The 15,953-nt window shown below is 43.6% G+C and overlaps 1 protein-coding gene across 2 annotated transcripts in view; it reads left to right on the top strand.

The window, feature by feature from the left end:
* LOC143935769 (keratin, type I cytoskeletal 47 kDa-like) overlaps positions 1 to 14,935 on the top strand; it is a 31,776-nt gene extending 16,841 nt beyond the window's left edge. Inside the window, exons 5-8 of one of the 2 annotated variants that reach the window (XM_077459876.1) lie at positions 4,689 to 4,814; positions 8,171 to 8,388; positions 11,749 to 11,909; positions 13,360 to 14,935. In XM_077459876.1, coding sequence (XP_077316002.1) covers positions 4,689 to 4,814; positions 8,171 to 8,388; positions 11,749 to 11,909; positions 13,360 to 13,439 — 585 coding nt within the window. In that variant the 3' untranslated portion in view covers positions 13,440 to 14,935. Of the gene's footprint in view, positions 1 to 4,688; positions 4,815 to 8,170; positions 8,389 to 11,748; positions 11,910 to 13,338 lie in introns of both variants that reach the window. The other variant, XM_077459875.1, reaches the window with a different exon arrangement.
* Positions 14,936 to 15,953: the final 1,018 nt, after the last annotated feature.

Here is a 15,953-nt window from a genome sequence, read left to right as displayed (position 1 = left end):
GCAATGTTGTACCCAAACAAAATTTGTGTCCTTTTCTTCCCACAAATAGAGCTTTCTTTTGATGGTATTTGATTGCCTCTGCGATTTTTATTTTTTGCGATATAAACGTAAAAAGACCGCAAATTTTGAAAAAAAATGATATTTTCTACTTTTTGTTATTAGAAAAATCCAATAAACTCAATTTTAGTCATACATTTAGGCCAAAATGTATTCAGCCACATGTCTTTGGTAAAAAAAAAGTCAATAATTGTATATTTATTGGTTTGCGCAAAAGTTGTCACATCTACAAACTAAGGTACGTTTTCTGGAATTTACGCAGCTTTTAGTTTACGACTGCCTATCAAAGTTGTCACTAAATGATATATTGCTCACACATGCTATGGGCATATGTGAAATGACACCCCAAAATAAATTCTGCTACTTCTCCTGAGTACGGGGATACCACATATGTGGGACTTTTTGGGAGTCTAGCCGCGTACGGGGCCCCGAAAACCAAGCACCGCCTTCAGGCTTTCTAAGGGCGTAAATTTTTGATTTCACTTCTCACTACCTATTACAGTTTTGAAGGCCATAAAATGCCAAGATGGCACAAAACCCCCACAAATGACCCCATTTTAGAAAGTAGACACCCCAAGCTATTTGCTGAGAGGCATTTTGAGTCCATGGAATATTTTATACTTTGCCACAAGTTGCGGGAAAATTACAAACTTTAATTTATTTTTATTTTTTTCACAAAGTTGTCACTAAATGATATATTGCTCACGCATGCCATGGGCATATGTGAAATGACACCCCAAAATAAATTCTGCTGCTTCTCCTGAGTACGGGGATACCACATATGTGGGACTTTTTGGGAGCCTAGCCGCGTACGGGGCCCCGAAAACCAAGCACCGCCTTCAGGCTTTCTAAGGGCGTTACAGTTTTGAAGGCCATAAAATGCCAAGATGGCACAAACCCCCCCCAAATGACACCATTTTGGAAAGTAGACACCCCTAAATTTAGGGGTACACTAGTGAGACTAGGTAATAAATGGCGGGTGCCCTGAAACTATAAAAAAATAACTAACCAACCAGCGTCACCTGTAACAGTTATATGGTGATCACTGGTGAAAGGGTTAACTAGGGGGCAATCAGGGGGCTTTATGCGGTAGTATATGGGGGTCCCTGGCGCTATAAAAAGCTGCGGCGAACCTAAATACCTACCTGCCTAACTAGCGTCACCTGTGACACTAATACAGCGATCAGAAAAACGATCGCTTATTAGGCTGGGTTCACACTGGAGCGATGCGGGAACGCCACGAATCCGCGGCGGGTTTCCGCATCGCATGCCTCCCGGCGGCAGTTCACACTGCCCTATGCGAACTGCTGGGAGTGTCAGTGAAATGTTAATGACACCCCCAGATCAGTTCGCATATCGCAGTGCGATCTGCAAACTCGGATCGCATGGTGTGAACACCCATGCGATCCGATTCTGCTGCGGACCAAAAAAAGGGTCCCGTGCGAGTTTGCGGCGGGTGCGGCGGGTGCGACACGAATTCAGCCATACTATCTGTATGGCTGAACTCGAATCGCACAGAGATCGGATGTGATTTGCACTGCAGTGCGGTGCGAATCACATCCGTTCTCATAAACCGCTGCAATGTGAACCCAGCCTTAGTGACACTGGCGAGGGGGGGTGATCACGGGGTTAAACCTTTATTGGGGGGGGTTAGGGGGGTACCTTAGAACTAAAGGGGGCTAACCCTAACTGCCCTAACAGTTATTACAGTCACAAATGACACCCGCCGTGTGATCAGGGGGTTAAACCTTTATTAGGTAATAAATGGCGGGTGCCCTGAAACTATAAAAAAATAACTAACCAACCAGCGTCACCTGTAACAGTTATATGGTGATCACTGGTGAAAGGGTTAACTAGGGGGCAATCAGGGGGCTTTATGCGGTAGTATATGGGGGTCCCTGGCGCTATAAAAAGCTGCGGCGAACCTAAATACCTACCTGCCTAACTAGCGTCACCTGTGACACTAATACAGCGATCAGAAAAACGATCGCTTATTAGGCTGGGTTCACACTGGAGCGATGCGGGAACGCCACGAATCCGCGGCGGGTTCCCGCATCACATGCCTCCCGGCGGCAGTTCACACTGCCCTATGCGAACTGCTGGGAGTGTCAGTGAAATGTTAATGACACCCCCAGATCAGTTCGCATATCGCAGTGCGATCTGCAAACTCGGATCGCATGGTGTGAACACCCATGCGATCCGATTCTGCTGCGGACCAAAAAAAGGGTCCCGTGCGAGTTTGCGGCGGGTGCGGCGGGTGCGACACGAATTCAGCCATACTATCTGTATGGCTGAACTCGAATCGCACAGAGATCGGATGTGATTTGCACTGCAGTGCGGTGCGAATCACATCTGTTCTCATAAACCGCTGCAATGTGAACCCAGCCTTAGTGACACTGGCGACGGGGGGTGATCACGGGTTAAACCTTTATTGGGGGGGGTTAGGGGGGTACCTTAGAACTAAAGGGGGCTAACCCTAACTGCCCTAACAGTTATTACAGTCACAAATGACACCCACCGTGTGATCAGGGGGTTAAACCTTTATTAGGTAATAAATGGCGGGTGCCCTGAAACTATAAAAAAATAACTAACCAACCAGCGTCACCTGTAACAGTTATATGGTGATCACTGGTGAAAGGGTTAATTAGGGGGCAATCAGGGGGCTTTATGCGGTAGTATATGGGGGTCCCTGGCGCTATAAAAAGCTGCGGCGAACCTAAATACCTACCTGCCTAACTAGCGTCACCTGTGACACTAATACAGCGATCAGAAAAACGATCGCTTATTAGGCTGGGTTCACACTGGAGCGATGCGGGAACGCCACGAATCCGCGGCGGGTTCCCGCATCGCATGCCTCCCGGCGGCAGTTCACACTGCCCTATGCGAACTGCTGGGAGTGTCAGTGAAATGTTAATGACACCCCCAGATCAGTTCGCATATCGCAGTGCGATCTGCAAACTCGGATCGCATTGTGTGAACACCCATGCGATCCGATTCTGCTGCGGGCCAAAAAAAGGGTCCCGTGCGAATTTGCGGCGGGTGCGATGCGAATTCAGCCATACTATCTGTATGGCTGAACTCGAATCGCACAGAGATCGGATGTGATTTGCACTGCAGTGCGGTGCGAATCACATTCGTTCTCATAAACCGCTGCAATGTGAACCCAGCCTTAGTGACACTGGCGACGGGGGGTGATCACGGGGTTAAACCTTTATTGGGGGGGTTAGGGGGGTACATTAGAACTAAAGGGGGCTAACCCTAACTGCCCTAACAGTTATTACAGTCACAAATGACACCAATGCAAAAAAATAAATAAAAAAATGACATTGGTGTCACTGTGACTGGGGGGCAGGGGTAATTGGGGGGGTGATCGGGGGGGTGTGAGTGTGCCTGGCATGTTCTACTGTGTAGTGTCGTGTTGGTGCAACTCACCGATCCTCTCTCCTCGGTGTCGGAACGAAAAATACCGACACGGAGGAGAGATTACATCACTTCCTCTCCTGTGTTTACATTACAGGAGAGGAAATGATGTCACGGAGCATTTTCATTCGTCGGGAGCGATCGCGAGGGGGTGGCCATGAATGAATGGCCGTCCCCTCGTCCGGGATCGCTCCCGAACGAATACCGACCGCCGCAGGCACCGGGCGGGGGCCCGATCGGGCCCCCCGACCCGCGGGCAGGCAAGGACGTACATGTAAGCCCTTATGCCTGCCTGTGCCATTCTGTTGACGTACATCGTCGTGCGGCGGTCGGGAAGTGGTTAAACAATCAGATTTTTTTTATTCAAAGAAAATTAAAATACTCACAAACACAGAGTGTATACAGGCAATGTACAAACGAGCTGCGGGCTCGGTCTACGTCACTTCCGGTAGCTTAGTGTCCCGACGCGTGTTCGTCACGGGTCACGTGACTTCATCAGGGGTCCCCTTACCTTACAGCGGTAAGGTAAGGGGAGACCCATCATCAGAGTACACGGAACCACGAAGCATATATCCCCCATCACCAGCAGCACTGCCCCTTTCATCGCAATATTTCCACATTTTTCACAAATCATTATGTTGAAGCATCCATACTCTGTGCGATTATAAGAAGAATCGCAGCACTTTTCACTTGGAACGGACATTTGTTCAATACACCAGCATTGCTTGTCACAATATTTCTGTGTATATTTGAAGGGTTGCCTACGTGCATCACACTAGAGCACTTGCACTTTATGCGATTTCTGTTATCGCAACACGCTGCACTTTGGAATTTATATATTTTATTTTAGATTTTTTTATATATCCTATACTGATGATTTATACTATTTATTATTACTTTAATATGTTGCACAGATTCACATATATGCTGTGTGTGTGTGTATCTATTCAGTTTACCTTAAACTTTATTTTGTACTTTACGAACTGTGGATTTAGTATATTGCCCTCTGTGATAGGCATATCCCACCGTAGTACAGCGCACCACTACTTCTTTTTTACTTACTATTCCCCCGGGTTCAGATATTTCCCTCCCAGTGTGTGCAGCAGTACACCATCTACCTTTACCCTGACTTGGCGCAGGAATATCTTCCTTTACTAATGCTTTAAATAAGACCATAAGAAATGAACAAGATTTTTATTTTTTTATTTTAGAGTAATGAGCTGAAGAAGGATCTTTCAGCTGGTGTGGAACAAGTGCAGTCAAGCAAGAGTGAGATCTTCGACCTCAGACGTTCCTTCCAAGCATTAGAGACTGAGCTCCAGTCTCTGCTTACAATGGTAAATTTAAACAATAATATAAACATCTACATAGAAATCGTGTTTAATCAGCCAAGAAAAACTTATTATTTATTAACACCAAAGCATATCTCCTGACATGGTGGTTTACTGATGGACAATAAGAGCTTCTTCAATGGTGTAGCAAACAGGAAACAACCCATAAGCCCATACCCATACACTCATACCCCCTGTGAACTTCAGGTTCGATTTTATTAAGGAAGTAAATGATACTGTATCTGTCAATACAATTTAGGGTACCATACATAAAATAAGTGGTAAAATAAGTGGTCATCAACCCTGTCCTCAGGGCCCACTAACAGGCCAGGTTTTATGTATTACCTTGGGGAGATGCAGACTAGAATACTGCAATCACTGAGCAGCAAATGATATCATCTGTCATGTATTTCAGTTATCTTGCAAACCTGGCCTGTTAGTGGGCCCTGAGGAGAGCGTTGATGACCACTGTTGTAAATAGCCAAAACTGTTTATGAGGTATCTGCAAAAATACGATCAGAATAGCTATCATTAAAGCAGCCTTCTATAACCATGGTGCTGTAGCTCCCTGGGGTGCCTTCTCGGTTCTTCAGAAGGTACCTTGCCAAAATCTCTTAAAAATGGCCAAAAACTGTCAACAAGGTGGCGGCAGGTGGATCAGGCTTGGCATTTTTTTTTTCCTGGTAACGCAAAGCCACAAGTTTTTATTGTGCAACATTACAACCTTGGGCACCATGTAGGCCAGATGGCAGCTTCCTTACAACCAATGACCTCATGGGTTGATAGAAGGACATCAGGCACTTATGGACGTTCTTGTTTCCCCTTCACCTCTCTCTTTCTCTCAGCACGGGGGTCAATCTATGTAGATGTGTGTAGATTTTGCTGTGATATTTAGATCTATAAGTTATTTTTTTTACAATTTAGGTTTAGAGACACTGCATTAAAGAATATGTAAGCCCAACACATTCCTAACATGTGTTTGCTGCACTGTATACTTTTATGAAAAAGTCTCCTGTTCTCTTTGTAATGCTTCCTATGTGTGAAATCACTGGTGTTCCTTCCAATCCCCCTGTTTTCCTATGAAAAACTGACCACACTAAGCAGGAAAGTGGTCAGTTCTATAGTTATACTCTCCTCCAATGATCAGACTTGTCCTGACACTCCCCCACCTCTGCAAAGTCATTGGGAAGTTCAGTGTGCTGCAGCTTCTCCTCCCCTAGCTCATATGCAGCTGAGAACAGAGAATATGTGATCACTTATAACGGAAAAAGGGTATTGACATTTTTTATTTCTATATAGAAATGTTTTGCCTTCTATTTCTATTTTAACCACTTAAAAGTGGAACTTCCACTCATTTGTCTCCTCTCCCCCTCCAGTGCCACAATTGCCACCTTTCGGGGGTAGGGGGGACAGGATACCTGTCCCTCTTCCGGGAGTCCGGGCTGTGGCCCATGACATCACCGCAGAGCTCCCCCCTTTCTCCCTCCTCCTCCCCCTGTGGCCGGGCCAGTAGGAGAGAGGAGCTGGGCCTTACGCATGCACAGTAGGGTTCCCGGCGTGAAGCTGTAAGGCTACACTGCTGGGTTCACTTACCCACAATGGCGGCAGCAGCATCAGAAAACTGACGAAAACATCGCTGGACTCCAGGACAGGTAAGTGTCCTATTATTAAAGGCCAGCAGTTGCAGCATGTGTAGCTTCTGGCTTTTATTTTTTTATTTTTTTGGGGTGGACCACTTTAAGGACTGGAAGGATTTGCTTACTTAATGACCAGGCAATTTTTTGCGATATGGCACTGGGTCGCTTTAACTGACAATTGCGCGGTTGTGCGATGTTGTACCCAAACAAAATTTATGTAATTTTTTCCCACAAATAGAGCTTTCTTTTGGTGGTATTTGATCACCTCTGCAGTTTTTATTTTTTGCACTATAAACAAAAAAAGAGGAACCATTTTGAAAAAATAAATATCCCCCAAAATTAAAAAAAAAACTAATTTCTTCATTGGTTTAGGCCAATATGTATTCTTCTACATATTTTTGGTAAACAAAAATCGCAATAAGCGTATATTGATTGGTTTGCGCAAATGTTATGTGTCTAAAAAATAGGGATAGATTTATGGCATTTTTATGACTTATTTATTTTTTACTAGTAATGCCGGTGACCTGTGATTTTTAGCAGGGCTGCGACATGGGCAGTGCCGCCGTACCGCCGGCAAACCACCGCTGCAGTGATGTTTTGCGGGTGGTTTTAATCCTTTTTTGGCCGCTAGTGGGGGTTAAAACTGCCCGGCTAGCGGACGAATAGCACTGCTAAAATGACACTTTACCACCAGCCCCCAGTCGCTTTCAGTGTAAAAGGGCTCTTATACAGTGATCAGAGCTAAAAGTAGCCACTGATTACTGTATAAATGTCACTGACAGGGAAGGGGTTAAAACTAGGGGCGATCAAGGGGTTTAGTGTTCCCTAGGTTGATGTTTCTAACTTTGGGGGGAGTGTAGTGACTGGAGGAGGAGAGAGATCGCTGTTCCTAATCACTAGGAACAGACGATCTGTCTATCCTCCCCTGACAGTACAGGGATCTGTCTGTTTAAATTGACAGATCCCCATTCTGGCTCTCTGTGGTGTGATCGCGGGTGGTCGGCAGACCTCACGTGTGCCCCCTTTAGCTTCTTAAAGCAGCCGACGTATAATGATGGCGATTCGCTCAGCCGTGCCAACCTGCAACAGTACGACTGTGGCGGCTGGTCGACAAGTTGTTAAATTGAATGGATTTTTGTACAAGATGATTGTTTACAATCACTTTTAGCACTGTTGACTAAAGTCACCCCCCTCCCCGCTGCGCAAATACCGTGCGGCATAAAATATTGCAACAATCGCCGTTTTATTCTCTAGAGTCTCTGCTAAAAAATATATATATATATAATGTTTGGGGGTTCCAAGTAATTTTCTAGCAAAAAATATGGATTTTAACTTGTAAACACCAAATGTCAAAAATAGGCTTAGTCATGAAAGGGTTAAAAAATCTGGTCACCTTACCCCACCTGTCTGTTTTTACCTTACTGGATTGGATCGGATGCCAGCGGGTGACAGTGGACGCATGTCTGCTGACTTTCGCCTTATAGAGGACAATGGGGGTCCGATCGGGTCTGTCTGAAAAACGGACAGGTGGAACCGATCAGTCCGCTGATGTGGAAGGGGCCATAGTCTCATCATGCCCAGTTTGAAATGTAGGTGAGTTATTGAGCAGTATGTCTGGATTGTGGGGGGGAACAGACAGACAGACCAGTCACATTTTTAACACTAGCTTATAACTATAGAATTAATATTTCTTTAACTAATTCTTTTTTATAAAACAAATTTCAGAAAAGATCCTATGAAGACAACCTGGCTGAAACAGAAAGCCGTTATGGAGCACAGCTCCAGCAGCTCCAGCTTGTGATTGGTGGAACAGAGGAGCAGCTAATACAGATCAGATCAGACACAGAACATCAGAGCCTGGAGTACAGAGAATTGTTTGATATCAAAACCAGACTAGAACTGGAAATTGAAACATACCGACACCTACTGGAGGGAGAACTAGAGTGAGTGCAAAGAAATATAAAACGTTATATTGATGGATTTGTCAACTACTGACGTCTCTAGATAAAAACATATCGTCATGATTGCCCATTTGATGCTGTCATATTTTCAGTTTCTCATTTGTCGCCCCCCTTATATCATCACTGTTGCCTATTCGCTGATTAATTATTCGAACAATTGCTCATTTGAAGTCTAGATAGTTTCTGAAATTCCCTTTGTTTTGCCTCTGTATTGCCAAGGGAAAGAGACAGAAAGGCTGCTTTCACACAGGTGATCCGATAAGGTCCACCTGTCGGTTTTTCAGGTAGACCTGACTGGACCCTCCAGTCTCTTCTACGAAGTGGTGGATGTCCGCTGACAACCGCAGCCATCCGATCTGATCCTGTCCACCTAAAACAGATGGATGGTGGTCCTATTCCCCATCCATCTGGCGGATCAGATGGAAACAGACAGGTGGTCTGTTTCCATCTGATTGCCCCATAGAAGAGAGCGGGACTGTGTCCACTCTGAATTACATCTGAATCTGCAGAGTTCCCCTTTACATCTGAATCCGCAGAGTTCCCCTTTACATCTGAATCCGCAGAGTTCCCTTTTACATCTGAATCCGCAGAGTTCCCTTTTACATCTGAATCCGCAGAGTTCCCCTTTACATGTGAACTTGCAGAGTTCCCTTTTACATATGAATCTGCAGAGTTCCCTTTTACATATGAATCCGCAGAGTTCCCCTTTACATCTGAATCCGCAGAGTTCCCTTTTACATCTGAATCTACAAAGTTTGCTCTTACATCTGAATCTGCAGAGTTCCCTTTTACATCTGAATCTGCAGAGTTTGCTCTTACATCTGAATCTGCAGAGTTTGTTCTTAAATCTGAATCCGCAGAGTTTGCTCTTACATCTGAATCCGCAGAGTTCCCCTTTACATCTGAATCCGCAGAGTTCCCCTTTACATCTGAATCCAGAGAGTTCCCCTTTACATCTGAATCCGCAGAGTTCTCTTTTACATCTGAATCCGCAGAGTTCCCTTTTACATCTGAACTTGCAGAGTTCCCTTTTACATTTGAATCCACAGAGTTCCCTTTTACATCTGAATCTGCAGAGTTTGCTCTTACATCTGAACTTGCAGTGTTCGCTTACACTGTAATGCCCTATACACCCGATCGGACATTCCGACAACAAAATGCATCTGATTTTTTCCGATGGATGCTGGCTCAAACTTGTCTTGCATACACATGGTCGCACAAAGTTGTCGGAAATTCCGATCATCAAGAATGCGGTGGCGTACAACACGTACAATGGGACTATAAAGAGGAAGTTCAATAGCCAGAAGCCATTAGCTTCAGTCTCGTCATTTATTCTGCGCATGCGTGGAATTGTCTACACACGATCGGAATTTCGCAATCGGATTTTGTTGCCGGAAAATTTTATATCCAGATCTCAAACTTTGTATGTCGGAAAATTCAGATGGAAAATGTCAGATGGAGCCCACACATGGTAGGAATTTCCAACAACATGCTCCGATCCCACATTTTCCATCAGAAAGTCCGACCGTGTGTACAGGGCATTAGGGGGACTCTGCAGACTGATGTAACTCAGAACTCTGGGTACTCTGATATAAGGGACGGTCTGGGAACCCCGATTTAGGAGGAAACAGTGAGAACTCTGTAAAGGGGAGCTCTGATGTAAGGGGTGCTGATTTACATTAGTGTGCTCACTCAGAGGCAGGAGAAAGAAGGGGGGAGGGGGGAGACTTTAGTCACAGACAGGGATGGATGGAGAGCTCATTCACCCTTTGGCAGTTGGCACGTCTCATCCAGATGTATCTGCGCCTGCTGGGCTTCAAATGTCCCTCCCCCACTTCCCTTTTCTTATTGGATTGGAGTGTGGGCAGACACAGAGGGATAGGGGCGGGAGGAAGAGGAGCAGATCAAGCCCTCTATCCTCTCCCGCCTGTATGTGTATGTAACAGACACTCTCAGGTTAGACAACTATAGCCAGCAACCCTGCTGGGAAGCCATAGCCCAGTCTGAATAATGTGTCTGAGTTTCAAGTGGTCTGAAACCCGGACACATCATTCAAAACCCGAACAGTCTGGGTAAATCCTGGACAAGTGGCAACCCTAATGACATCACGCACAGCTCTCTCTCACACTCTCATGGAAGGGAGGGGGGGATGCGTCATAAGAGGGCCAATCAGAGCTACAGAGCTGGAGGTGTGCCTCTGTCTGTCTGTATAAATCCAGGAAGGAAACAGGCAGCAGCTTCAGCTGCCCACAGTTAAAATGGATGCAGCCAGACTTAGCGGGGGAAATTTCTGCAGCATATTTGTCACAGTATATATAAAATAATATGCAAAGTGGTTGGAAGCTTCAGAATGGCAAAGATGTTTTTATTACAAAATATGTGAGCAGACTGCAGTTCCTCTTTAAATGAGTCAACATTCTCTGAAGTCTACGACGATGATGTCACTTCCTGTATTGACATCAGTCCACAGAGAAAAACTCCACCGCTGCTCCCTATGCAAAGGATTGAGACAGAGGTTAGGGATCAAGCGACAACAAGTAACTAAAAAAATCAGATTTTTATGAATTAAACGTGTGATAAAGTTTGCACAGAAGGACCATCTGGGTCATTCAGTAGGTGCTGTCTTTCGTAAATGTTTGCATGTTGGTATTCCTATGTATGGCACCTGGAGACATCAATACATTATTCGATATCTAATCCTAAAATTACAGGAATTAACTCTTGAGAAGTCACTTGGTGTTTATCGCAGAATGTCACAACACCAAAATATGTGGTAAATGTGTAAATTGAAATACCAAGCTACATTCAACAAAACAAATAATGTACAGATTAAATTCAGGCTTTGCATGATTGTCTAAAACTTGTTATGCCGTGTACACACGAGCGGACTTTCCAGCAGACTAGGTCCGACGGTCTTCCCGACTGACTTTTGATGGAGTTCCAACGGACTTTCTGACCGAACAGACTTGGACACACACAATCACACCAAAGTCCGACTGATTTGAACGTGATGACGTACGACCGGACTAGAATAAGGAAGTTCATAGCCAATAGCTGCCCTAGCTTCGGTTTTTGTCTGTCGGACTAGCATACACACGAACGGATTTCTCGATAGGAACTGGTTCCGGTGGAAAAATTTGAAACAAGTTCTATTTCTAAAGTCCGTCTGATTTTTAGACAGCAAAGGTCCAATGAAGCCCACACACGATCGAATTGTCCGGCGGATTCGTTCCGTCGGACCTTTGCTGTCGAAAAGTCCGGTCATGTGTACGCGGAATAAGATTCATTAAACATTTACCGGCTGTATTATGATGTGTTGATCATGATACTTTATTCCCACAGTCATTCCTCTTCCCGGAGCTTATCCACAGCAACTGACTCGAAAGTCATTGTATGCAAAGTGACTGAATCCACAGTCAGTAAATTTTCAACAGAATCAACCTCAGAAGTTTCCGCATCATCCACAATAGAATCTCAGTCATCCTCTATACAACTTGTTAAAGGTAACCCAATACTAATATAGGTAATGTCTTTTTAGGAGAACAATGTATAAAAAAAATATAGAGTTAAAGTAATAAAAGCTTAACATGCCAGCTGGGAGAATTAGATGACAATTTGGTTGTCTACAGACCAGATCTTAGCAGACTGTACCAACAGAATTATCTTGGAGAACATGGCTACTGGCTAAGATTGAAGTCTCAGTTGATGGTCTATGCATAAAGAGGAAGTAAACCCTGATGAGTTTACTTCCTCTTTGATTCCCTGCAAAGGTAAAGCATAATGGACTACTATGCATCGCATAGTAGTCCATTATGTGTCACTTACCTGACACAGGAGCCAGCGAAGTCACCGCTGTCCCCTGTAGTCCGGCGCATCCATCTTCTCCGTGTGTCTCGCTGCTCCGCCGCTGTCATTCGGCGAAGCCGCGATGACGTCACTTCCGCACATGCGCATGGGAGCCACCACTCGGGGCATATCGTCGTTGACCATGAGGCGCTCAGTGCCTGTCTTTCGGCAAATATCACCTAAACCGTGTAGGTTTAGGAGATATTTCTTGGACCTACAGGTAAGCCTTAATCTAGGCTTACCTGTAGGTCAAAGTTGGTTGTAAGGGTTTACAACCACTTTAATCTTAGATAAGAGTAGCTGAATCCAGGATTAGCTAACAAATAGGTGTCTATCAGTGAAACATAGTTAATCCGAAGGCCAGAACCTTAGCAAGTTTTTGGTTTCCATCATAAAATGTATACCTTTATAAAAAAACAATTGGGAAATTTAGCCAGCCACACATGGATTGAAATTCGACTTGTTCAGCAGGGACCAGACAATTTTTTTGATCCATTCATGAGCTAGCTGGTTGTACACAATTCAACCTATTGCTTGACTTGTGTACAACCAACTTGTCGTGTTTTTCTGGATCAATCAGTGCCGCTGGCTACAGTTGGCAACCCTGATCGTTGTATTCTACCAGCAGGGAAGGCTCTCTGACCACAATAGCATTGTGGGAATGATTCCCCCATCAACCTTGAATGTGTGCATGGGGGAATCAGCACTTTTTTTTCCTTCATATATAATGTATGCCTTTGTCAAAATAAAATAATTGTTTTAGTCAAGGTTGCTTAAAGCGTGTAAAGGGGTAATTTGGCAAGTATTCCTAACATTTGCTATGGGTCCTCTCAGCCACCAGATCCAAAGTTTTAAATTGGCAAAAGGGATGAGAAAAGACTTTGTAGTGGTTGAGTTGTATATTGTATGCATTGTTAGGCTGGATCAACCAATCACCGATTCAAGGAAGGGCAATACACCTAGTAAACCTTGGTACTGGAAGCTTTGCATTCGCTCCCATAAATCCTAGCTTTAGTGTGATTTTATTTTAAACAAAACTTTGACCTTAGAATCCTCATTAATGCACTTGACTGATCTTCATGTTAGATCCAACCAAAATTGTAAAAGTGAAAACCTTTGAAGAAGAAGTGATTGATGGACAAGTTGTGTCTTCAAGAGTTGAGGAGGTTGAACAAAAGGTCAACTAAAAAGAAAAGGAACACAAAAGAAAGAAGTAATAATGGACAACAATAGGCGGAGCTCGATTATGGTGGGACTCCTAAAGCGGAACTAAACCTTCTTATTGTGGTGGAGATTTTGAAATCCATATTTATATCAAGGAGTTCCCAGGCAACCACTGCAAGGACTCTAATTAAATTTCCATGCCCCATCATTTTATATATATATATATATATATATATATATATATGTATATGTGTGTGTGTGTGTGTGTGTTTATGTCTTATAGGAACATGTGTATTATAAGGTGGGCCTATTTACTGTTTTTGGTATCTTAAATACACCAACGCGTTTGATCTGCTGTCTGCATAGTAACTGAGTTACCCTATTGTTTGTATAGAGGGCCATTTCAGACATAATGGCTCTACCTGATCGCAAGTCCTTGAAATGCAAATTTATGTTATATCAAAGAGAGCTAACTGTTTTAAGGCAGACACAGAGGCACCAAAGAGTAATGTTTAAGCATGATGTTTAACTGGGCTTGAAATTACAGCCAATCAGAATTGGAGGCAACTCTGAACCAATGAGGTGACCCTGAGTTTTAATTGGTAGGAGTGGGTTATTCTAACAAGATAAAACCAAAACCCTAGAGCTGCTAGGTCTCTCTACCTCATGGACTGGACCCAATATGGCCACATGTAAGCATATAAGTGAGGTAGGCAAACTTAGCCTTAGCACTATCCATTACAGCCGAGAATGGTGCCATCTTAGTTTCTGCCCATGTGATCATGTATTACAGCACATATTTGAGTACTTGAACGTTTTGAGAGCACACTGGCAATTATGACAGTTATTATTACCGCAGGCATGCATTGAATATAACTGTTTGAGGAAACCGTTAAAATTACACTAAATTGTCGTGTAACCTCTTTGAGCCAAGTGCATACGAATATGCGGGCTCTCGGTGGCCTGGCCTTGGTGTCAAACGGCTGCATATTTGCATGCAATAGTACCAACAGTGCTGTGCCGAGAGTGCACGCCTTGCCCGCTCCCGACACAGTGACCAGCGGCTCACGTAAAGTTGCCAATCACTGTTTGTGATCTGAACTTTTCCAATCACGGCAGTCACGTGGCCATAAGCCCAGCCCACTTCCCGGAATAGCAAACTCCTTAAAGGGCCAGCGGCAACCAGCTCCAAGGGGTTAAAAAAAATTCTATTAAAGTATGTATTTTAAGCTCAAAATAATACCATCTATTGCTCTCAACCTCTTCCAAATCTCCAAATTTATTTATTTATTTATTTGCTGGTGTGGTCAGACTTTGTGTTAGCAAGTGGCTAATAATGACTAAAAATAGAATGCAGGACCATTAAGTGGTGGATGTGTATCAATTATTTTTTGTAGAATATGCATATTGTTTAGTGTCAGATTGATAGTTTTAATCCTGATTTGAGCAAATTACTGTTCTAAATGTATAATTTTAGTTTATTTACTTTTTGATTCAGTAAAGTCTATGTTGCCTCTTACATGACTAGTGGTGTATTTTGTTATACTGTAAGTGACACATTCAGAAATCTCTACAATCAATACTTTAGTAAATCATACTTTAGTAAATTGATTTTCTTCACATGTGTCTCTTGGATAAAGTAACTTAAAAAATAAACGTTACAGCTTAGAAAAGAAACCTGCAGGGAGGTAGAGTTCAGACTAGTGCAAATGCAGGGTCAAGTAATACCATGTGGTCAGAACATCAATGGCAGAGAGATTGAGGATTGGAATGGGGGTCATGAGGCTGCAATAATGGGCACATTAGAGGCTGCAGATGGGCACATTAGAGGCTGCAGATGGGCACTAAACAGGCTGCAATAATGGGCACATTAGAGGCTGCAGATGGGCATGTTAGAGACTGCAAATGGGCACTAAACAGGCTGCAATAATGGGCATATTAGAGGCTGCAGATGGGCATAGATCAGGCTGCATTGATGGGCACTGGTGGGGCTGCAGAGCACTGACCCTTATTTTAAAATTGTATTTTTTATTTTTCCGAAACTTCCCTCTTAAAGTTAAGGTACGTGTTATACACCGATAAATACAGTAATCACATTTTGTTGCTTTGCAGCCTGAAATTAAGACAGACACAGTTTTTGTTTTACCCAGCTGGATTTACTAGTGCAACTTATAACATCCAAGTAAAAGATATAACACCAACATGTCAGGAAAAAAATAAAAAAAAAATAAAAAACAGAATCACTGAGTTGGAAAAAGGATTGCTTTAATTACTGTTGGGATATGTCTCTATTATATTTGCACATCCCCTCCACAGAACTCCCACAGGCAAAGCAGCTTACAGGGCTTCCTCGTCAGCTCAGAAGTTACATGAACAATGAGTTCATAAAATCTAACATATTCTATGAGCACCAGGTTCTTGAGTGGTGTTTTACACTTTATATTCAAGAGTCCCATTCTGCTGTATAACTCATTGGTCTAAGATTATCTACAATTTCCAGGTCCATCAATGGACAATAAAGAAAGAAAATCTGATTC

The sequence above is a fragment of the Lithobates pipiens genome, unplaced genomic scaffold (assembly GCF_037356315.1).
Source record: "Lithobates pipiens isolate NorthernLeopardFrog02 unplaced genomic scaffold, aLitPip1_a1.2 Scaffold_28, whole genome shotgun sequence".
In the NCBI taxonomy this organism is placed as follows: domain Eukaryota; kingdom Metazoa; phylum Chordata; class Amphibia; order Anura; family Ranidae; genus Lithobates; species Lithobates pipiens.
This window is presented reverse-complemented; position numbering and strand designations above follow the sequence as displayed.